General features: G+C 51.6%; 2 protein-coding genes across 7 annotated transcripts; one reads left to right on the forward strand and one right to left on the reverse strand.

Moving 5' to 3' along the window:
* The first annotated feature begins 326 nt into the window (after positions 1–326).
* Positions 327–6166, forward strand: LOC147261110 (Golgi reassembly-stacking protein 2-like). Of its 3 annotated transcripts, none has more exons than XM_086202992.1 (10): positions 327–514; positions 1244–1336; positions 1959–2162; positions 2239–2325; positions 2412–2542; positions 3476–3608; positions 3728–3836; positions 3932–4039; positions 4266–4391; positions 5193–6166. In XM_086202992.1, exons 1-10 carry the CDS (start codon positions 452–454, stop codon positions 5471–5473), a joined length of 1335 nt encoding a protein of 444 aa, XP_086059118.1. In that variant the 5' UTR covers positions 327–451; the 3' UTR covers positions 5474–6166. The 3 variants fall into 3 exon arrangements, with proteins under 3 accessions (XP_086059118.1, XP_086059116.1, XP_086059117.1); XM_086202990.1 differs by having other exon boundaries at positions 329–514; positions 3728–3851; positions 5193–6164; XM_086202991.1 differs by having other exon boundaries at positions 329–514; positions 1244–1324; positions 3728–3851; positions 5193–6161.
* Positions 6167–8077: 1911 nt separating this feature from the next.
* LOC147261111 (serine/threonine-protein kinase tousled-like 1-B) lies at positions 8078–21344 on the reverse strand. 4 transcript variants are annotated; one of them, XM_086202993.1, is made up of 22 exons: positions 20781–21344; positions 18725–18846; positions 17767–17835; positions 17565–17603; positions 17366–17441; positions 17228–17271; positions 17064–17153; positions 16885–16965; positions 16702–16794; positions 16502–16612; positions 14837–14973; positions 14545–14736; positions 14325–14391; positions 14046–14143; positions 13235–13316; positions 13055–13146; positions 12854–12943; positions 12322–12491; positions 11222–11357; positions 10993–11104; positions 10009–10116; positions 8078–9925 (listed from the first exon to the last, which is right to left on the reverse strand). In XM_086202993.1, the coding sequence occupies exons 1-22, from the start codon at positions 20905–20907 to the stop codon at positions 9776–9778; spliced, it is 2286 nt and encodes a 761-aa protein (XP_086059119.1). In that variant the 5' UTR covers positions 20908–21344; the 3' UTR covers positions 8078–9775. The 4 variants fall into 4 exon arrangements, with proteins under 4 accessions (XP_086059119.1, XP_086059122.1, XP_086059121.1 ...); XM_086202996.1 differs by having other exon boundaries at positions 20989–21342; XM_086202995.1 differs by having other exon boundaries at positions 20921–21341.
* Positions 21345–22879: the final 1535 nt, after the last annotated feature.

The following is a 22879-nucleotide window of genomic DNA, read 5'->3' on the forward strand; positions in this document are numbered from 1 at the left end:
GCCACACAGACTGGCAGCAGGTGGTCCAAAATGCCAGTCGCTCGAACAGAAGCTGCAGGAGGTTGTGCTGTAATGTGTGTTGTTTTTTTTAAACCCTCCAAATACAAAACAACCAATAAAATACGAAAGGTTTCATCGTTGCTCCTACACACTGGTGATCAGCGAGTATCTACCAGCAGACAGACGACAACAAGAACCTGGAAACTGACTGGAATCGAACTCCAACCTGGTTTTTGAGGAACTCCAAGCGCCATCCCTGAGCGGTGTCCCTCACGCTCGCGCACACTGGAAGCGCAGAGGGCGTTATTTCCTGCCACGTAACGGCGCATGCGCAACAGACAGCTAGTCATTTGACGACGTGTACCCGGTGTATACAAGCATTCAGGTATCACGTCGCCCCTCGGAAAACAACCCGCCATTAAAAAACCCTAAGCCTTAAAACAAGGAAACCATGGGAGGCTCGCAGAGTGTGGAGATACCGGGAGGAGGCTCCGAGGGGTACCACGTCCTCCGGGTGAGGTTTCAGCAAACGCAGCCTGCTGTTAGCTAGCTGTTAGCCTTTAGCTTAGCTTCGGTTGAGGGGCGCAGGACTCCTTAGCTCTGAGCACTGAGGAGAGGAAGGGATGGCAAGTCGGGCCTGTGCCTGACGATACCGGAACCCAGCTGCTGTGTTCCCCGAGTCGGTGGCGGTGTCACCGGGTGCCTCTGGTCGTAGCTTCGGGTCTAGCATGCTGGTGAAGAAGGGACATGGCTTCTGCAGAAGCATCAGAGTGGCTAGCTGAGCTGCGCAATGTTAACTGCCCTGACTGACACCTGCCGAGCTGGTTCCTCAAACATGATCAGTATCCAACATCTCTCGGTAACCTTTGGGTCGAAGTGACGCTGCCTGCCTGGCGACGTGAGGGCGGCTGAAGCTAACTATCCTCGACGAACGTTCGAAGTAGTAGCTGAATAGGAATATAGTGAAATACAGCGGGTTACCTCTACGTGACATATAAAGTAGTGGCTAGCAGGAGAGTAAATGGACGGTGGCGATCTACCAAGCAGGTTGAATGTACGTCAGATGATACTGTAATGTTGTGGAATTCACGTCACAAATGGTAGTTTGGTATTGGAAGGAGGCTGAAGACGTACATTTCCGGTGTGTTGGCCCCTTCAGGTTCTACTGGTTTGAACTCCCAATTAGCATTAAAGGTGGAGGAGTTCCTCCGTCCAGCTCAGGTTACCTCTCACTGTCACGCAGGTTCAGGAGAACTCACCTGGCCATCGAGCAGGACTGGAGCCGTTCTTCGACTTCATCGTCTCCATCAATAACACCAGACTGGTAAGTGAAGAGGTCAGTAACACCCGCTCGCTGTTTGTTGGACAGGATGCTTGCATGAAAAGTGTTCTCATTATGTTCTCATTATGTGTCCTGAGCTCCCAGAGATCTTATTTGTTGGCTCCTGCATTGCCTTTTGTGACCCTGGAATGCAGAGAGAGCCACCTACGTATATTTAGCTTGAAGCTAACGGAGACTGATGGCTAACAACAGCAACAGAATTAAATCAAAACTGCCCAGGACCATCAGTTTTTAAGGAGTCGAGGTCGTCGTCCATGTAATCCTCCTCCTCGCCGTATGCTCAGTTATTCTCAAACGCTTTCAGCTAAAAACGAACGATAAGGGACTGCAAGAGAAGAGACCTTAAAAATGCTAAATAAATGTGGCTGCTCTTCCTGCACTCATGAGTCACACAGCAGGGATGCAGGGGGGCAGGTCCATGAGCACCAACCACCTGTTGGTGAGTACTGGAAACCAACCCAGGCTCAGGAGGTGGACCAGGCGGTCCATCTACCTCAGGGTTGGTGGCTCGGGTCCACGGCTCTGTGTGTCCGTGTCACGGGCCGGCCAGCTGTACGTGATTGGCTGAGGGTTGTTAAGCTCTTCCTCCCTCTGCTCGTCTTCATCTTCCTCCCAGAACAAGGACAACGACACCTTGAAGGACCTGCTGAAAGCCAGTGTGGAGAAGCCGGTGAAGATGCTGGTTTACTCCTCAAAGACCCTGGAGCTGCGCGAGTCCACGGTCACGCCCAGCAACCTGTGGGGCGGTCAAGGCCTGCTGGGTGTCTCCATCCGTTTCTGCAGCTTTGAGGGAGCCAATGAGAATGTTTGGCATGTTCTGGTGAGTAACGGCTAATCCACTGTGCCGGCGCTCCGACTGTGAGGACGTGTGTGATGCGTTTCTTTCTCTGAAACAGGAGGTGGAGCCCAACTCCCCTGCAGCCCTTGCTGGCTTGCGGCCGCACACTGATTACATCATTGGTGCTGATACTGTCATGAACGAGGTGATTGATCAGCACTTTGGTCCGGCGCGGCGTGTGGTGTACCGCCTGATGATGACTGTCTCCTCTCTGTGTGACTCGCTCCACAGTCCGAGGACCTCTTCTCTCTCATAGAGAGCCATGAGGGGAAGGGCCTGAAGCTCTACGTCTACAACACAGACACCGACAACTGCAGGGAGGTGGTCATCACGCCCAACAGTGCCTGGGGAGGGGAGGGCAGGTAGGTGCGCTTCCCTTCAGATGAATTCAGGTTCACACAGAGCAGGAGACACCACCTGAATCAGAGGCTACGAAGTCAATGTGCATCATCATCCTCATCACGCTTGTGTCTGGTTGCCTCGGTGATGATAAACAGAAAGCTGCTGTAGTGGCAAAGACGCTAGACAAAAGAGGAGGAATAGATAAAGTACGTATGATGGAGGTGAGGAAACCCAGAGGCTCGTGTAGTCAGGAACGTTGCTGCTAGCACACACGCGTGTCCAAGCTGCATCATTCCATGTGCTAAGTCTGTCAGCTGATGAGTCGTTGCAGCAGTCACGTGACACGAGTCACGTTGCAACATCATAACCACGACCACCTTCACGGCAGGAACACCAGGCTTGGGTTTGTGTCCTCTGACAGCCCAGAATCACTCAGTGAGCGCTGGGTTTCACAGGAGAGGCGACTTTTAGAATCCTGACTTTGTGCTTCACTCCCTGATGAAGACTTAAGATGCAGCAGTTTCAAACATGGCGAACTGCAGCTGAAACAGTTGAACGATGAATGAGACACCTTGGAGCCACCACTTCGGTCTTCTTCCAGACTGCGATGTGAAATGTGCTCCTGGTAGCGTCGGTGTGTTTCAGAGGCGTCAGATGATGGAATGAACGTGGTGAACACTCGTTCCTGAGCTGTGCTCCTCCTCGTTTTTGGGGGTTCCAGCTGCAGTGAAGCTCCGTTCCCAACATCGGCCTTTCACCTCAGGTCTGACGACCCTGCAGTAGATGCGGGTTCTCAGCTCTGGCTCTGATTGGTTGGGGCTCTCCCATCAATATTATTCACGGAGGCGGTGGAAGCTCTGCTGCGCCACTCAGTTGTTGGTTGACGTGTCGTCCGCGTGTTGAATCTCTGGCCGTGTATCAGCCTGACCTCCTGTGTGTTTCGCCCGTCACAGCCTGGGATGTGGGATCGGCTACGGATACCTCCACAGGATCCCCACCCGGCCTTTTGAGGAGGGGAAGAAGATCAGCTTCCCTGGAAGCTCTCCCAGTGAGCCCATCAGCCCCCTGAAGGACGGCTTCACTGAGGTCTGCACACCACGTCCCAAACCAGCAGAAACCTTTTGAATGTTGGAATGCGGCAAGGACAAATTTGCTTCTGTCTTGGTTAGACATTTTAGATGAACTGTTCCTCTCAACTCCCCCAGGTCCAGCTGTCAGCAGTGACCCCTCCCCTGACAGCACCGGTTCTCCCCTCTGGCCTAGAAGAGTCATTATCCAGCCTGTCAATCAGCACCGCCCCGCCCACCATGCCCAGTGAGCTGCAGACGGGTCTGTTCCCTCCACACTCTCGGCTCATTCTCATACCTGTCCTGCTCGCTAACATGTCATCTGCTCCTCCTCCCCAACAGGTCTGCCCACCGTTCCTCTGCTCCCCTCTGCTGCCAGCCCCTCCCTCAGCCCCCTCACTCCACTCAACCCTGCCGCCGCCAGCTTCAACCCCGCCACCACGCTACCAGGTGAGATTCTTCTCAGCGTTGATCAGAATGTCTGTCATCCTGCTGCTCAAACACGGCCCGGCGGCTCCATCCGCCTGCATTTCTGAGGGCGTTGCCTCACTCAGTGTGGAAACCCGAGGAGTGCTTTGTCATGGCTTCACCTATCATAACCACTCTCTGTCCATAGTAGCACATAACAATCTTCAGGCCTGGGTGAGTGAACATGTCCTCTTGTGTCTGCTCGCAGGTTTGATGCCCCTCCCGGCCGGCCTACCGCCGCTGCCTAATCTCCCCAACCTCAAGCTGCCTCTCCCAGACCTCAGTGCCATGTCACTAGCAGGCACCAGCACCCTACCGGCAGCAGGACCCACAGGTACGGACCTCCCCCTCCCTGGTGCCAGGAGGGGGGCCTGACAAGCTCATGTTCCTGCAGCTCGTCGTCTGCTGTGTTTCTACTCAGGAAGATTCGGTCAACGCGTCCACTCGTGCACGATGTGGAGCAGAGCAACAGTTAACAGTTAGTTGGTGTTTAAGCATGGAGGCTGAAACTGATGCGGCGACTACTGAGCCAGTCAGAAATGTTCATAGAACTCCCCCCATAAAGAAAATACTTCCTTTTAAGGAATGAAAGTCCAACCTCCTGAGACAGAAGCGTTTGAAGGACAAAACAATGTCCCAGAATGCTTTTGCATATGGACGTGTGTGACAGATAGGAAGCGGTGGACACGTCTTCAGGTGCATTTTTGTACTGCTTGTTGACCTCAGCGACCCCAACACGATGTGTGTGAGTCTGCTGAATCCTCTACACGTGTCGAAGGTGACAGGCTGAGGAGCGGCTGGTTGGTGCAGATGCCAGCTGCTGTTTGAAACATCTGGAGTGGCAACAAGGAGAGGAGAGGCCTGAGTTCACTCATTTGATGCTGGGGTGTCGGAGATCCTGAGGAAATCTGGTCCCTCGTGCTCTGTCCTGTTGACATGCTGGTGTTCAGCATCAGGAGACGGTGTGATTGAGGCCTAGCAGGAGGGCTTCACTGTGATGTGGCTCTGATGATCACAGCAGGGAATGAGCCTGATGCTGGTTTGTCTCTGAAGTTGAGCTCAAATGTGTTGGGTTCTCTCTCTCTCGTTCTCTCGCTCACTCACTCTCTCGCTCTTGCCCTCTCTCTTTCTGCAGGCGTCCCACCTCTGACTGCTCTCCCTCCCCTGAACCTACCAGGTCTCGGCCAGTTTCCCCCGCTGACCACCATGCTGCCCTCCCAGCTGCCTCCTCTCTTGCCTCAGGGCGTGGCCCCCATCCTGCCCACCACCACCAACCCCACCCCTCTGGCCTCTGTCACTGTCTCAGCGGCGCCAGCGACCGAGTCTGTTGACAACGTCACAGCCCCCACAGATCCCGCCTCCACGAACACCACGGAAGTGCCGGCGCCCACAGAAGCAACCCCCACATCGTCGTAACCTGGGAACCAATAATCCACCTACCGTCATACCAAAACACAATCCTGCCCCCGAATCTGTCTGTTTTTTCTATTTATTTGGCCGAGGGAGCGCCAGCTGTGGCACGTGGCGAGCCCTGCAGCTGGCTGAGCCTCTAGCGAGGAGGCTGGTGTGCATCCAGCTGTCCTGTCTGGGTTTCCTCCTTTACTCTGTTTCACCCTACTTTTATTAAATGAATGTGGCTGGAAGATACACCGACTTACTGAAGTACTTAAATGATGAATCCTACATGAATGAAGTAAAGCTCCTCCTGCAGATTCAGCCCACAGTTTGGTTCTAACCAACCCTCGTTTGTTAGTTGACCCCAGACCAATAATTAGTTTGATTAACATGCATTAATCATTTCGTGTCCTACCAGTGAAGCTGCATTATTTTGCACCACCTTTTGTGTTTTGAATGATTAGTGTCCTTTTTAGTTTGTACCCCAGTATATCAGACTCTCCCAGTCAGAGGGGACAGAAACATCCAGGAGCTACTGAGTCGTGTGTGTGGTTGTGTGTGTGTGTGCGTGTGTGTGTGTTTGCTGTCAGGTGACACCCGGGTTCAGGTACCTTCTGGTATGGCTGAAGTCAAAATGGTTGGCAGAGTTGCAGCAAAGCAGTACAGCCACCAGATGTCACTGTAAGGACATCTTTGGTGCACAGTGCAAGCAATAAAGCCAAATTAATTTTACATATTTAAATAGTGTCTTGTAATTTATTTGCATCTCATACACGTAAGATGGCGTTTTCATGGAAGACATCTGGTGGCAGGAGAGTGCCGGATGCTTCTGCAGGCCACCACACAGACTCTCAGGAAAATGAGGTCAGCAAATGCAGTCAATAGTTGCCTTTTATCTGGAACCTGCTTGGCCCCTCCTACTCCGGTGCCTGGGTGCTAATTCAGCCACAAGCAGTCATGAACGGGCTGTTGCACATTGGTGTCAGCTGAGTGAAGCCTGATCATAGCTGGATTCCACATGGAGGAGCCCCTGAATGCTGCACTGGTGCTCAGTGCTCAGTTCATGTGTCCACTAGGTGGCACTAGAGAACATTTAAATCTGTACATCCGGTGAGGACACTCATTTTTCATGTAAATCAAATGTTCATCGGTTTTACCTCCTGTAACCACTAGGTGGTGCTTTGACTTGCCACCAGCCTGTAGACGTCTGGAGGCCTCAAATCATTATCTGCACCAACTTTAGAGGGGATCCTCAGGGATGGTCACCGGGTCCTACTGGCAGCTCCCGGGGAGGGTGTGGCTCCCAGTAATGTTCAGGCTGCTGGACACAGAACCCTGGGGCCTCCCCGTACGGACACACCTCCTTTCTCAGCTGGGAGGCTGAATCTGGCACCCGAACCCAGTGCGGTTGCAACTGTGGGTGTGGCCATTGAAGAGCCCAAACCATTGTTAAGGGCATGTGACCCCACAGTGGTGCGGCCCATCTGTAGCACCCTCCACACCAACAGGTGGAAGCTTTTCAAGACATGGTGCCAATTACATTACCAGGAACCAACTAGTTGCCCAGTACTGGTTATCCTTAGCTTTTTGCAGTCATGCTTTGATGGGGGTCTTGCAGCTTCTACCATCAAAGCATACATAGCAGCAACATCCACGATGCATAACAGGCTGCCTGGCGTGACAGTGGGATCCCACTCCGCTTCCTTAGAGGCGTTAAGCGACTGAGGCCCCCTCAACAGAGGCCAGTACCCTCATGGGACTTGGCCCTGGTACTGAGGGCAATATCTCAGCCCCCATTCAAACCTCTTGGTGGGACAGAACTTAAATGGCTGTCCCTGAAAACAGCTTTTCTGTTAGCTAACCGGGTGAATGAGTTGCATGCTGTCTGTCAGCCAAGACTGCCTGCAGTGGGTCCTGATGGGATGGGTGTAACCTTATGGCCTAACCCTTCTTTTCTGCCTAAAATCATCCCCTTGGCTTATGTAAACCAACCACTCAGTCTGGCAGCCTTCCAACTCCTACCTCAGGAGGCTAAGCAGGGGCAGAGTGATAGCCTGCTGTGTCCAGTCTGAGCACTGAGGACTTGGTGTCCAAAGTACCGCTGGATTCCAGCAGTCAGACTCACTGTTTGTCTGTCACACAGGACACGAGGGCCATACTTTATCCAGGCAATGACAGTTCGTGGAGGCTATCAGTTATGCTTACACTGCCAGTGGCCCCCCTTCCTGTCCAGGGCCACTGGACTCAGGGGACAGCTACATCACGGCAGTCCTACGGGGAGTCCCCCTGCAGTATCTTGTGCTTGCATATCTGTGCTGCTGCATCATGGCTATCAACTTACACATTTGCAAGACTTTACAGGGTCGATGTGCCACGCAAAATCTGCTTGCCACAGCCACTTTAGCAAGCCACTCAGAACATTCAAAGGGCGATCGAGTGTTCCTTGTGACCCTGTTGGTAGCAGTCATCCAGGTGCTGGAAGCACCGCCTCTGGCGGTCATCCCAGATTCATAGAACCGTGGTTACACACGTAACCCTCAGTCTATCGCTGACCTGTAGTTGGAGCGAGTGTAACTACGCTAAGTTTGGTGTTTGGTGAAGAAACACAGGTCACGCCACAGGAAATAAGACTTGTAAGGCAATCTTTATTGCATATGAAGGACATGGTCTAGCACTGCACCCCCCACCGCTAATATGGTGTGACATGTAGCTTACTAATGGCTGCACTTACATCGGTCTACACGCCATGAACACAAGGTTGCACTTCATGCTAGCACCTGTTTTCTACTGTTGCCGAGTAGAAGCGAGGGAAGCAGAACTGGACAAGAGGGGGCGTGTTTGTTTTATGCACCACTGCATCCCGGTGGATTACACCTGATCAAAACAGTTTCATTGCACTTAATTGTTTGCTTTGATGCAGCAGCAGCGAGGAGCCGAGGAGCTGCTGCCTGCAGCCCAGTTCGCCTGCTGTCCAACAGCTTTCACACTGACAATTAAGACTTCTTCTTAAAGCAGGTTAACACACACACACACACACACACTCACACACACACACACACTCACACACACATATCTGACTTATCACCCAACAACCTTCGTCTTCCCTGCCACGGCGTCTACCCAGGTTGCCTGTTTTCTAAAAGGCTTCAATGTTCCGACAATATACAGGTGAGTGTTTTATTTACAGGATGACGACATTTTTGATAAATCCACTTGATTTCTAGCTGCAGTGAATTACACTGCAACACACACACGCGCGCGCGCGCACACGGACACACACGCGCACACGGACACACACGCGCACACACACACAGCTGACCTGGAGCGTGCCCACTTCTACAGGTGGGAACACACCACACAGCACACAGGGACTTTGCTCCACATCTGCTGCACCTGACATGAAAGTAAACAAAAAGGGACAATGATGTTGGTGCAGGACCATTTCAGGGCCCTGCAGCATTCCTCTTCACACGCTGGAGGTGTGTGTGTGTGTGTGTGTGTGTGTGTGTGTGTGAGGGGTGGAAAACCAGTCACAATACCAACTAAAAGCAACATTTATAGCAGCGAACTGAGGACAGCCGTCGGGGGGACAGGAAGAGAGACGCAGGGAAGCCTCGTTATTGATGGTGGGGAACGTCTGAAATGTTTTCTAGACTTGAGTCCCTGGAAACAATCGTGGAGTGTTTGCGTGCGGTACGGCCGAGTCAGCTCGGTCCGGCTCGCTTCAGGCAGGAGGACGACGTGGCGCGTGAACACTCCTTGTATCTGATCAGCAGAGGTGGGTTAAGACTCAGACCCCCAGCAGTACCTGAGCTGCTGACGTCTAAACCAACCCACTTGTACTTGACGCCAGATGAATCTGATCTGGACTGGAAGTGCAAACTGACCCCAGAATTTTTATCTGGATTTTTGTTTTTTTTTGTCAAGTCCCATCCAGGTTAGAACGTCCCATGAACCAGTCCATGATGAGAGCAGAGGGACGACACGGGAATTCAACACTTTCCGCCTCATCAGCTGACTTTACCACAGCTGTTGCCCTCTGATGAACGCTGCCGTCATCAGAGGCAACAAACCCGCCGGGCTTCCTGGTGAGGCGCGTTCTGGTGCAGAGCAGAGGTGGGCTTGGACAAATACCTGTAGTCCGTGAACACACCCACGAGTGCCAACCCCCGTCAGTCCAGCTCAGGGGTTCACTCGTCTCTCTGGTGTCCGTTTCATTCTGCTCAGCGCCAGAGGATCCATCCATCAATGTCTCAGGTACGAAAACTTAGATCCACATCCATCAAAAAGCCTGCCTCAGGATTGGCCAGAGCGTCTTGCCAGTCAGTAGGTGGGGAGAGACGAGACGGAGGGCTGCAGCGAGCCGGACGAGTTGGAGCGTCTCATGTGAGGGAGGAGGTACGAGTCGGAGCACAGCTGGTGAACGTCGAAGCGGTCCTCCTTCCGGTAGGCCAGGCAGCGGCGGATGAACGCCTGCACAGCAGAATAGGAATTCACTGTTACCTCTGTCAGGCTTCATGGAAACATTACTGAGCGCGTGCGTGTGTGCATGCTACCTTGGCCTCGGTGCTGGCCTGGGGCTTAGCGGGGAACTGGACCTCGGTAGCTTTGAGGATGGTGTTCTCCTGGAGAATGTCCTGCTGGGACTGGTTGTGACCGAACGGCTGACGAAACACAAGCAGAGCTCTGATGGTTTCTGTGCTGCTTGGAGTCGCACTGAAGACCGACTTCACCACCATTATTGAGTAAAACGTGACTTTTCCCTCTTATAAGTTGGATGGAATATTTTAAAAAATAAATCCTGGATCATAACCAAAATGTAGAATGAGAACTGTGTCATTTGAAAAGCAGAACTGCACAAATGTTTTCGTAGTTTCAATCACGCTTGACCTCTGAATATTATACCACAATGATCACATGATGACGTTTCACCAAATCATGGTCGGCATCAGCTGGTCGCAGAGATTTTAGTCATTTGGGAGCACAACGCCCTCCACTATCACTCCTGTAGAGGTCAGTCCTCCATCACTCTACTGAAGGAGGAGGAGGAGGAGGAGACCTCCATCCTCCCAGTGAGGTGCAAGCTGATTGATACTGATAGATAGATAGATAGAGAGAGAGAGAGAGAGAGAGAGAGAGAGAGAGAGAGAGAGAGAGAGAGAGAGAGAGAGAGAGAGAGAGAGAGAGAGAGAGAGAGAGAGAGAGAGAGAGAGAGAGAGAGAGAGAGAGAGAGAGAGAGAATCTTCCTTCATCACAGGAGCACAACAGACGAGCAGAACTCCAGGTCAGAATTCCTGTCATCGTTAGTAAAGGACGTTTCCTGCTTCGTTCTTCTCTCTCAGTATTTTGTGGTTGTACTTTTACCAACAAGAGCAGCAGCAGAATCAACCCTCATCTCAACGGAGAACTAATGGTTCCCAGTACATCATCCCACCCTTTCCAGGATTCTAAAAATATTTTTATCTGTCCGAGAGAATTATGACCTTCCTCAATCATTGACTCTTCATTGGGTCCTGCCAGGTGTGGGGGCGGGGCTTTACCTTGCGGCCGTAGAGGCACTGGAAGAAGATCACGCCCACAGACCAGACATCCACCTTGTTGGAAATCTTGGGCGGCTCCTTCCCCACCACGAAACACTCAGGAGGGAGGTACCTGGAACACACACACACGTGCCACTCAAGTCATACAGTAATACACAAATGGTGTGTGCTAAACCTGCGGTGTGTGTGTGTGTGTGTGTGTGTGTGTAGAGGGGTGCTGAGACTTTACCAGTAGGTGCCGGCTCCCTGTGAGGTCAGGTCCATCCCATCCACCCCATAGTTGTCGTCATCCATGATCTTCGACAGGCCGAAGTCGGTGATCTTGATTTCTCCACATGCAGTTCCATCCACCAATAAGATGTTACCTGTTCACCGGGCAGACAGGGAGACCCAGGTTCACAGCCGAGCGGGGGTCACATGACATGATCATGACAACTGACCATCAGTCCATCGGTTTGGTCTGTCCAGCTCATGACAGGAGATATCAGCTGATACCACCTGCCATTCATCCAGAGCTGAAAGATAGCGGGCTTCCTCTGGGATGAACAACCGAAAGGTTTTGTCAAATGGCAAAATGACAATGGCTGTCAATCAACTTGAAAATGAATCTAATTGATGATCCCGTTTTAGAAATTAATTCATCTTAATTCGCCACATGGCTGTGACAAGCAGTCAAAACATTACAAAGCAAATATTTTGGTAAATGCAGGAGTAACGCTCAGTGGTGGGAAGCTCGTTTTCTGCCATTACAGCTGTGCATTTAGAAGCTGGAGCCTCACATGAGGTCAAAGGTCAAGGGGGCCGGTAACGTTCTACTGTGCTCCTGCTGCTGTGCGAACACACAAATAACTCCTGGTTACCCCCAGTAAAACAGCGTGAACGCGCATCTCGTTTAGATGTAACATGTGACTCAACCTCTGAGTTCAGGGTCAGGGGTGGTCAGTGATTCCTACGTCAGTGGAGGCAACACGAGGCCTTCAAGGTCCAAAAGTCCAACATGTATTTATGCTGTTGATCTGACCCCAAAGACCAAGATGTGGTTTTTAATTTATCATGGTGGGTTTTCTACAATTCACTGATGGTGAATGCGTCGTTGACATTTCTGTCTTTTTAGAATGGACAGTTGTAATAGTGGGAGGGGCCAATCCTGGATTGTTCCAGCTGTTCCTTGTTCCAGCTGTGGAACAAGCTATGCGTAGACTGTTCCCTATCACATTATTGTTCTTGTTTTTGCTTACCTGTCCTGCCTGTACAGCACTTTGTTTCATAAAAAGGTTGTTACTTGTGTTCCTGTTGTTGGGTTCATGTCTCCTCCAGGGCTGCACTGACCTGGTTTGAGGTCGTAGTGGATGATGGGAGGTTTGATCTCGTTGAGGTAGCGCAGGGCGCTGACTATCTGCATGACGATGGAGCGCGCCTCCTTCTCTGTCATCAGCTTGTTTTGCTTCAGGTAGAAGTCCAGGTCGTTGCCCTCGCAGAACTCCAGCACCGTACAGAACCTGACAGGACACGGAACACAGACAACAGATGGAGAACACGTCACTCAAAGCTCCCTGATGTTCTCCAGTCCTCAGAACCAGAGTTCTTAGAGTGGCAGTGTGTATTTAGTGGCATCTCACACCCGAGTCTGGAGTCACACACTTTGATATATTGTTCTTACATTTGCTCTTTCTCACTCTGATAACACACACTGGGATGTTTGTCTAGGCGGCGCCGCCCTCCGACCTGCAGCCCTCAGGCAGATCTACCGGCCTCATGAGGGCTGAAATCTGACTCACGTAGAAACACTGATAAACTCAGCGCCGTATGACACAAACAACCTCAGGACCTATTGACCTGGCAGAGGTCGGAGGTGACTCACGTGTCGGTGTCCAGGGAGAAATAGTCGTACAGCTTGACTATTCTGGGATGGTCCAGCTGCTTGTGTATCCGGTACTCCCTGCATGCATGCCTGGAAGGAAGCAGATGTTAATGTGGCGTGTGTGTTTGTTTCCAACTTGAGAAATGTGTGTGTGTGACTGTGTGTGTGTGTGTGTGTGTGTCTGAGAGTGTGTAGACATACTTGTGGTAGTTCTCTTTTTTCTCCTCTCGCCAGTTCTTGTTGAGCTGGTGGATTTTCACGGCGGCGTAGCGCTGCTCAAACAGGTCAAAAGCCTGCATGTGACAAAGACAACACACTCGCACGTGAACAGGCTTCAGGATAGAGAGAGAGAGCGCCAGCGTGCTGCCATCGCGACGTTACCTTATAGACTTCGCTGAAGCCGCCTCTGCCCAGCAGGTGCAGCAGCAGGTACCGTTCGTTCAGCGTAGGGTGGTCTTTGAACCTGCGCAGGAGCAACAGAGGTGTTACCAGGTAAGAGTCGTCATCACCTGTGACCTTGAGCTGCCATTCAGGCCCCACTGGATTCCCACATCAACACATTCCTTCGACCCTGTCTAACAACTGCTGTGCTACTGCCACGAACTTCTTATTCAGCTCCTACACCAACATTTGATTAACATGATTCATCCCTCCCACAGCCTGAAAAGGAACAAGCCGACTTTTTAGGAAATGCACTCAGTCAATCCTCCCCAGAGACAAAGAGGAAGATAGATTCGCTTCTCTCGTCCGTGACAGCTGAGTACCACAACCCGCTAGTTAGCTTAGCACAATGAAGTGGATGGGAAGTGTTAGCCCAACACAGTCAAAAGTCATCAAAGCTCAGGTTTCAGGGTGCTGGATCCTCCTCATCCTCTCGTGGTCTGAGAGGATGGAGTGAGCGTTTTACACCACTCTCGCTTGATTAGTGCGGGGATGGAGCGTTTTGGAGAAATGTGCTTTTGATAACTTTTCACCGAGGTATGCTATGACTTCCCAACTACCGTCTTTTGTTATGCTACGCAAACTAGCATTCAGCTAGTGTCTGAGGATGTCAGCTCCCTCGTGCAGCAAAGGGTACAGTAAGGCTCCATCTTCCTCTCCATCGTCTGGCTCTGGAGAGGAAGGACAACTCGAGTACTGCTGGAGGGTTCCAGTAACCCTACTGGAGATGTTTCCTAATCAGCAGCCTTACGCTGAGCTGTCCTCGTTATTGATCCTCTTCAGCTCTCTGATATGAAGGTTCCTCACTCGCTCCAACCGCTCCAGCTCCGCTTGGATTTCAGCCTCCTCCTGCAAAGTCACCACATGATCGGAAAGTAACGTTCATCTTTGTGACGAAATAATTCCTGACCGATATTTAGAAGGTGAAGCCATGAGCATCGGTGCATTTCTGTGTTCAGGGCGGACTTTCATCCATCTGACCACATCACGGGCTGAATATGATCACATGAGCAGGTTTTGAGCTACTGACCTTCTTCAGATGTCCGAGGCGGAGCTTGAAGATTTCCTCCTGCTCGTGGTACTCAGCCAGGGTCAGTCTGCAGGCAAATACAATGAAACCCACACGATTTATTCTTTGTGACTGATGTAAGACTGGAGATGAGACCAGGAAGATCTGATAGGATGCGTCTGATTGGACAGCCTCCGCATGCTCAGTCACCGTCAGGGTGTGTCTCTGTCAGCGTACTCACAGCTGGGGTAAGGAGGGCTTCAGGAAGGGGTCCGAGTCGTTGCCATTGACCACCTTGGTTTTTCTCTGCTTGGGCTCGGAGGTGGAGGCCACAGAGAGGGAGGGAGAGGCCGGGTTCGGAGGCTTCCTCTTGGCCAGCAGCTTCCTCTGTCGCTCGATGTCCTCCCTCTGCTGGTTGATGCCCTCCTGCTGCCTGCGTGCAGTCGTGCAGGAAGGAAAAGGTCGGTCTGTCACGTTCATTTCTCCTCACGCTGCAACAGTAATGAACTTTATCACACAGACGCCTCTCTCACTTGATCAGGTTCTGGAATGCGTATCCGTCTGTCCACTGCTCTGTGTAGGACGCGCCGTGTCGGACGGTGGTGAAGTGGCCGAGGCGGAGACGGTCCTGCATGCTCTTCTCGCGGCAGGACTGCTTCTCCTGGGTGCTCTGAGCATCAAAGCAGACAGACAGAGGTGATGAGCAGTGTGTTGAACTAGCAGCAGACGAGGTCAAAGACCATGTCCCACTGCTGGATTCACCTCATCCCTCTACCTGGGTCCCAGCGCTTCTTTCTATCAGTCAACAAACTAAAGCCCAGATTCGCTAAGGAACTGCTGTGAGGTGGAGAGACATGAAAGGCTCTACCAACAGCAGAGCCCCTGATGATGGTGAGAGAATCCCACAGCTCCAGCTCGATACTCGTAATCACGCTAACCATCTAACCGGGAGCTTCACACTCAGAACACATGATGGCAGCGCAGACTGAAGAGGCAGCAACCACAGAGGACAGCCATTTGGAACATTCGTTTGTAAGTGCATGTTGAGAGCTGAGACTGACGGATTCACGTGTTGATAACCCACAACTGTGATTAGTTAGAGCCGGGCTGCCACCGGTGACTGTGTTTAACTTCCTTAATTCACCTGTAAACAACAGCAGGCTGTTGTGTCTACATGGCAGCTGCAGGTTGTGTACAGGGACCAGATCCACCCTGGAGACTGGGACTCAGACAGGTGTGCATGGAGATGTGCATGCAGGAACTTCAGAGACTAAATTATTATTTGCCCTTTCATTTACGGCCTCTTTATAAGATTTTAAAACCCTGAAAGGTCTGCATACTTTGGCTCCCTTCATGTGCCACTCATTGGTGCATCCACAAGTGGCGTTTCAAGTCTGGTGCTCTTCACACTCCCGTTGTTAAGCTGTCCCGTCATCGTCTGGTCCAGCGCCTGCCTTAAATGGGTTTTTGGAGCGTTTAACTAGTGTTTTCTATCATGATGTTTAGAACCTCACTTTGGGGAAAAGACAAGGGGAGGATCAGCTCGTGAAGACCGTCCTCCACACGGTGCCTCCTGGGAGCAGCACCTATGACGTGTCGGTGAAGACTCTGTCATTCAGGTCATAGTTTCTCTCGAGTGCTGAGTCCAAGTCTTCAAGGAAACTGAACCAGTCCAGTTGACGACAACCCAGCACTTAAGAGGAGCTGTGAGGGCCACTGATCTTGACATTTCTCTACAGCGTTAAAAAGCCACCTCAGTAATCACACTGCACTTGTCATCAAAACACTATACTATTTTTTGGACCCTGCAGGGGTATTTTCCATAAATACATATGCAATCAGGTCAAAAGTACCACCTCCACCAGCGCTGACCAATTGCTCCTCATGCAAATCCAAATACTCCTTTCTAACACTAAAACGAGTAAATCTGGTCCCGAGCACTCCAGAGGTTCACCCCCTCTGTCAGTAACTGTAGCATCAACTGATCCCACTAAGACTCAGCACCTCTGCGGAGGCCTAAAACTCCCGCCGGCTGGTGGAGAGGATCACCAGCCCTGCAGGAGGCGCCTCAGCGGGCCACAGCAGGGCCACGGCACCGAGGAGTCCTGCGTGTCCTGCGAGGACACAACTGAAACACTCCACATCTTCTAGGGTACAGTTTCTCCTGGGAGAAGAAGCAAGAGTGTGAAGACGGGAACCTTCTCTATGAGCAGCTTCTTGCTCATGGTGATGCACTTGTTGAGCCGCTCCTTGTACTTCTCCAGGAGTTTCTGCTGCTCATCAATCTGTCTCCGCAGGTCACAGTTAGCCTGTGGAGGAAAGAGAGAGGAGACATTTGGTTTCATAACACACATTCCTAGCGCATCCCAGCACGCACTCCTGATAGACATGGACCTACCCTGAGAAGGTCGTCTATCCGCCCCTCTTTCTTTTCCAGGTCCAGGCTCTTGTTGCTCTCCAGAGCAGCCAGTTTCAGTCCCGTTAACTCAGTCTAAGACAGCCAGAGGAGTATTAATAGAGATCCATAGATACTGCAGCCATCTGTACGCCAGAGGAGTGGGTTTCCTGTGAGTAATCCTACCTGCACACATTTGCTGGAGGAGGCTTTGAGATTGTGTTCCCCAAAACACAGACTGGTGGGGGAGGAGCTGTTCTGCCGGATCTATAGACACACAGGTGGAGTTAGACCTCGTTCTAACAGACACCCACATTCACCTCCAGCTGATCCAGGTGACAGACGTCCAGCGGCCGGACACTTACGATGGAGCCTGGGGCCGAGTGGGAGTTCTGGGGTGAGCGGCGAGCTGACGGGAGGCCTCGAACAGGACTGGAGCCGTTCCCACCCTGGAACTTCACACAGACAAAATCCCAGACATGAGATTCTCGTTGACAACAGCACTTGTGAGTTTCACCGTCATACTCACGTCGAAGTAGTCGCTGATCTTGGGCCCACGCGTGGACGTCTTCCCTGCATGCAAAATGTAACAAAACGTTATATGCTGACTGTGACACACACACACACACACACACACACACGCTTAAATAGCCCCGATGCTTCCTACCTTGACTGCTCTCTGAATAGGTGTCAGCTTTCCTCTTCCTCCCTCTGGAGCTCTCCGAGTGCTTCTTCTCTGGGGTCTGTAAATCAATACGGGATAGAAAAGGAGAGGGGAAAAAAACAAAACAAAAGGCGTGAGTCCCCTGTGTTTTAGCTAACAAAGCTCCAGTGGTGGTGTTCAGCAGGAAAGAGAGAGTACATACTGAGTAGGCAGGGGAGCTCCCTCTTTTCAAATCAGAGTTCTAGGAAGAGAAGCGAGGGAGAGGTGGAGGTAGTGGGAGAGACAGAGAGACGAGTGGAAGCTAGAAACAAGCCAGGCTATAGAACCAACTCTGACGGTGCCAGCATTTGGAGGGAACTAATCAAACGCTCGAAGGGCGATTCGTGTGTGTGTGAGTGTTTTACCTCGGACTCCTTGTCGCTGGACGAGCCCAGACTCCCATAGCTGTGGTTGGACGACTCGTTGGCCAGACCCTACACACGTGATTACACACAAGCACAATTAACCTGCTACGCTTTGGAAGTGAACTCTCACTGTGCTTATTCTGCCTGATGTTCGCGTGAAGCTGCTGAGTTCCACCCGGCGGCCTCAAATCTGGCGCTGCCCTCGAAGCAGCAGGGCTCCCTGACTTCTTGACACATTAATTACCGTTAGCCAACACTTAAGGAAGCATTGCTAACAGCTACCAATGAGCCGTTACTGTAAACCCTGGGACTTCAGCGCGTTGGAGTGAGGTAACATGCAGTGAAACCAAGCCTGCTGCCACGTCTGATAGGAATCCAGTTCTTAGGCGTGTCTTTTGGCCTCCTTCCACGCCATAACACCTCCAGGTGATCCCTTAAAGAACCTGGAGCCTCGCTGACACAGCAGCATGCAGGATCTTCCGTCTGAGACGTTCAGGTTCATCATCTTTGCTTGACACAAACGGCTGAGATGACCGTTAGAGAGGGGAGCTCTCCTCCGCTCCGGTAGCGGAGAACATGATCCCCGGATTAAATGTTCAGTTATGATGTGATTTTCTAAACGTCATTTCAAATTCAAGGTCTTTATGGATTAATTACGACTCGCTCCAGACGCGTCTAGGCCAACAAAACTCTGCTGGTTTGGATGTTCATGAGGTCGTGAATCTCATTGTTGATGGGAAGTGAAAGGCGTCATTAGAAGCTGGCGTCGATTCGCCGCCATCTTCACCTGCGTCCCACTGTGAGACGGTGCTGCTGAACTCTCCGCTACAGCCCAGCACAGCTTTGTTTCTTCAGCAGAATAATTTCCTCATCATCAAATTCAGCGGCGGTACAAGGTCCGTGTCTCGCTAGGTCTATCTACACACACTCTTTGTTTGTGTTGCAGCACCGCCGTTACCTTAGCGCCGCCACTCATGCTCCCGGTGCTGCCTCCTGTGTTGCCACTGACAGCTCCGGTGAACCTGGCCTCCAGCAGCTCCTGTCTCCTGGGGTCCAGACTGTGCAGCTCCTCCATGGGGCCTGAGACACAGATAGCAGCAGACCAGCGTTAGCTTCACTAGTGACAAATGGATCCTGTGACCACATGACCAGGAGGGGACGCTACACGAACACGGGGGGGGGGGTGTGTAAGTGATTTGAGGCTAAAAGTAGAAACATGGAATCGCCTCAACTGGATAGAAGGTGTCTCTTTAAAAGATGCTAAGATGGGAGACGGTGTTGTTGGGGCGGGTCGAGGCTGAGCATGTCAGCACTGAAACCTTCATGCATTATCTCATGAACAGATACGCAACTGTGGCTTCTCAAGCACTGCACCAGTTGAGATGGAGGTGCAGGTTCGGCCTCGGTACCAAACTGCACCTTCACTGACAAAGACCAAACCCCAGCGACAGTTCCTACTTCTGTCAAACCAAATATGGGCCCCTGACACACCATGGTGACGACAAGTCGAAAGACTGTCCAGTGTCATGAAGGCAACACACCATGAGAGTGTGATTACACCACAGAAGGTTACGCTTGTCAAGGAGCGATAGAGACAAGGCTGACTGTAACACCGGTGCTGCGGCGAGTGAGGCCGGTCAGATTAATGTCAGCAGCCTGCAGAAGCACCCGGCGAAACATCCACTACGATTCACAGCTGACAACTGCATGGACTCAAACCCCTCAGTAATGTTAGCTGGTGGTACTGGCGGCAGGCCTGCTGCCAGGGTCACGGAGCAGGAGGACTACAACACCCAGACACCTTCACCAAGTGACCGCACGGCCACCTAACCAGGCTGCTGTGACATTTGTTTTTGGAGCCTGCTGGTATTTGCAGTTATACTCATGTTAGCAGAACGGACGTGAAATTTAGAGGTTTAAACCCTTTGAAACGTACAAACAACACTGCTGGTGAGACATCCCTGCACACGTGACCCACACCTGAGCCACGGGGACTTCCTGTTTCTCTTCTGCTTCACCCAGAAACAGACTTGGAGCTTCCAAACGTGCCAGCATCAACAATCAAACTTTTTAAATGATAACTTTACTTCAAAACCCTGCAGAAGCCCCCAACATGAGATCACTAGGAACCTCACAGCTTCAGATCTGAAGCACCATGTACCCCCCCCCCCCCCCCCACACACACACACACTCTAGCTGTTCAGGGAGAGCTGTGTGTGTGTGTGTGACGTTTCCGAGCTGTCATCTGTACATGGCTCCTGGCACAGGGACGAGTCCTAAAAGGCGTAATGGCCGTTATGAGAGCCTCTCCGCTACGATCCGCAGCCCCACGGGGCTCTGGGGAGGTTATCTAAGGACAGAGGAACAAGGGATTTGGGAAAGAATTCATCTATGAATTATGTCGAATATATTTAGAAATGCCAGCCGTCATATGGCTCTTATCATGCTGACGGTAAACAATTCTGAGAGCAGCGCTGTAGCAGCACGGTTCTACCGCGTCTGCTCAGCCTGGACATTTAACATCCGCTCATCGTCGTCTAACTCTCAGGCCAGCATGATGACAACACCGCGGACCCCGAGCGTCCCTCCAGAGGCAGCCCAGCCGCGTAGGGCCCCGAGGTCCCGGCAGCAGCCGCAGCAGCAGCGCCGCGATGCCTCAGTGGATGTTCGACACCCCGCTAACGTCACAGGCTGTCGGCGGGTGACGAGCGATGCTAACTGGTGCAAAAACAGCGCAAACGGAGCTGCCGCTGACACACAACGAGTGCAACTGGAACCTGGCAGTTACGTAAACAACAACAAGCTAGCAGCGCCTTTGTGCGGACGCGATAGCTCGCTGCTGCTCGGGCTGCCGTCAACTCGACTGACAGCTGACGTTTGGCTTCCAATTCACGGCATCAGCCGCCTCGACATCCATCTTCACTCCTACGAGCTCGACGTGGCTGAAATGTCCCCCGCTAACAGAGACCCGGAGGGCAGCGGGACTCGTCGGTGCACCGGGCGAGCTGATGTACCTTCCTTGCTCTTCGCGGTCGCCGTTATGTGCTGTTGAGAAATCGTTGGGGACGAGGAGTGCTGCGACCAAGATGGCGTCGCCTCCAAACTTCCACCACCACTTCCACTGTTACTTTGGATACTCATGAAGCCACTTTACCGCCGAGAGGAGCCAGCCTGCACTCTGCCGTTCGCGGAAATCCCAAACTTGCGTCCATCGTGTCACACCTGCTGAAGCCGAGCCGGCGGGGATCGGGGGTTCGCGCGGGTCGGGGCGCTACACGCCTCGCATGTTGTTATCCGCGCGAGTCCCGCGGAGGAGCGGCTTCTTCAGATCCTCGCGGAGACGGAGACGGTGTAACCTTTGCATGATGACCGCACCACCGCGCGCCTGTCAGCATCCAGCTCGCGAGCGGAGCTTTGATTCTGGTCGGCGAGACTATCGCGAGGCCGGCGCGCACCGAGCTGCGCGAGAGGTTGGGGGTGGGGGGGTGGATGCATGACACCGAAATAGACACTGATCTGAGATCGTTTCTCTCTTCTCCGAACTGGCTGTGTGTGCACCGGAGGCACCGGGAGCCGTCGACCTGAGAGCAGCCGAGAAAAACAACAAACACCCGAAAAAAAAATGGCCGAAAGTTCTTGTCTGAAGGAAAGCAGGATCCGGCACGCGCTCCACATGGACGCGCACATATGCAATATGCATACACACACACATATATGTGTGTGTGTGTGTGTGTGTATATATATATATATATATATATATATATATATATATATATATATATATATATATATATATATATATATATACACACACACACACACATATGTGTATATATATACATACATATATGTATACACACATATATATACATACATACATATATGTATATACACATATATGTACACATATGTATAAATTAACATTTCCATAATCTTCTCAAATAACCATTATAGATGATAACCATTTTCTCCTCATAAATGAAATTTATTGCTGTGAAACGTACCAGTGATTGAGAGTTTATGGTGGAACAGTGAGAGCACTGTGTGTGTGTGTGTGTGTGTGTGAGAGGGGAGGGGGTGCGTGTGTGTGTGTGTGAGTGTGTGTGTGCGCGTGCGCGCTGTGGTCTTGATGTGCTGTTTTTCAGTCTTTCGGGGAGGGGAGTGCAGGTGGGAAGATAGTGATGTGGTCTGGGCTATAAGGTCTTTTGTTCCAAATTTGGTGCAGTGCATCAAAATGCCTTTGCCGACTTGTAGGGCGGCGTACACAAACACACCCACAGACTCAAGTGTGTGGCCTACATCCCATTCTCACACACTCATTTTCCTTTTATTTTGATTGAAACGTGCATCTTTGGAAGACAAAGCAGCAGTGGGGAGCCAGAGTCTGAGGTGATGTGATATTTGCTCGGAGACGTTTGTGTGCGGCGGCTGGGGTCTTCTCGCTGTCAGGCATCACTCACTCTCTCACCGTATCAGGAAAATGACGGCGGCACAAACCATCATACTGCACCACTCATGCACCTGCCCATGGTAACCTGATTTTTTTTTGGTCACATGGTTTCCATGGTAACGGGGCAATAGTCTTGACAAGCAATGAGGAGGATTGTACAAACAGTCTACTATGTTACAACACTGTACCACACACACACACACACACTTGCAAATGCAGAGTTCGTGAGGTCACTTCAGGTATGAAACTGGAGTTCAAGCAGCAGAGTCAACATTCCAGCAGCATCAGATGTCTGCTGGGTGTGTGTGTGTGTGTGTGTGTGTGTGTGTGTGGGGGGGGGCACATGTTGGAGCCCTCAGTGTTAAAGACACACAAGTGTGTCCGTAACATTTAATGTCTGCTCAGCTCAGGATAAAAATCCAGGTGAGGAAACCCTTGCAGTTACACAGGGTGAGTGAGCTGTGAGCTCAAGCAGGTTCCAGAGCAAACACGCGGCCCCCCGCTGACACCCGGCACACTTTACAGTTGAATTCACCCAAAAATCCAACAATGTTTTGTACTACAGTTTTGTCAACTGTGTGAGTCAAAGGGTTTTCAGTGCAGTGCCTCCAGAACGGCGTGGGTCCGTTACAGGTGTCATTTGTGCTGAGTCAATGTCTGACC

The sequence above is a fragment of the Aulostomus chinensis genome, chromosome 5 (assembly GCF_037954235.1).
Source record: "Aulostomus chinensis isolate RoL2024-O1b breed Wild chromosome 5, RoL_Achi_v1.0, whole genome shotgun sequence".
In the NCBI taxonomy this organism is placed as follows: domain Eukaryota; kingdom Metazoa; phylum Chordata; class Actinopteri; order Syngnathiformes; family Aulostomidae; genus Aulostomus; species Aulostomus chinensis.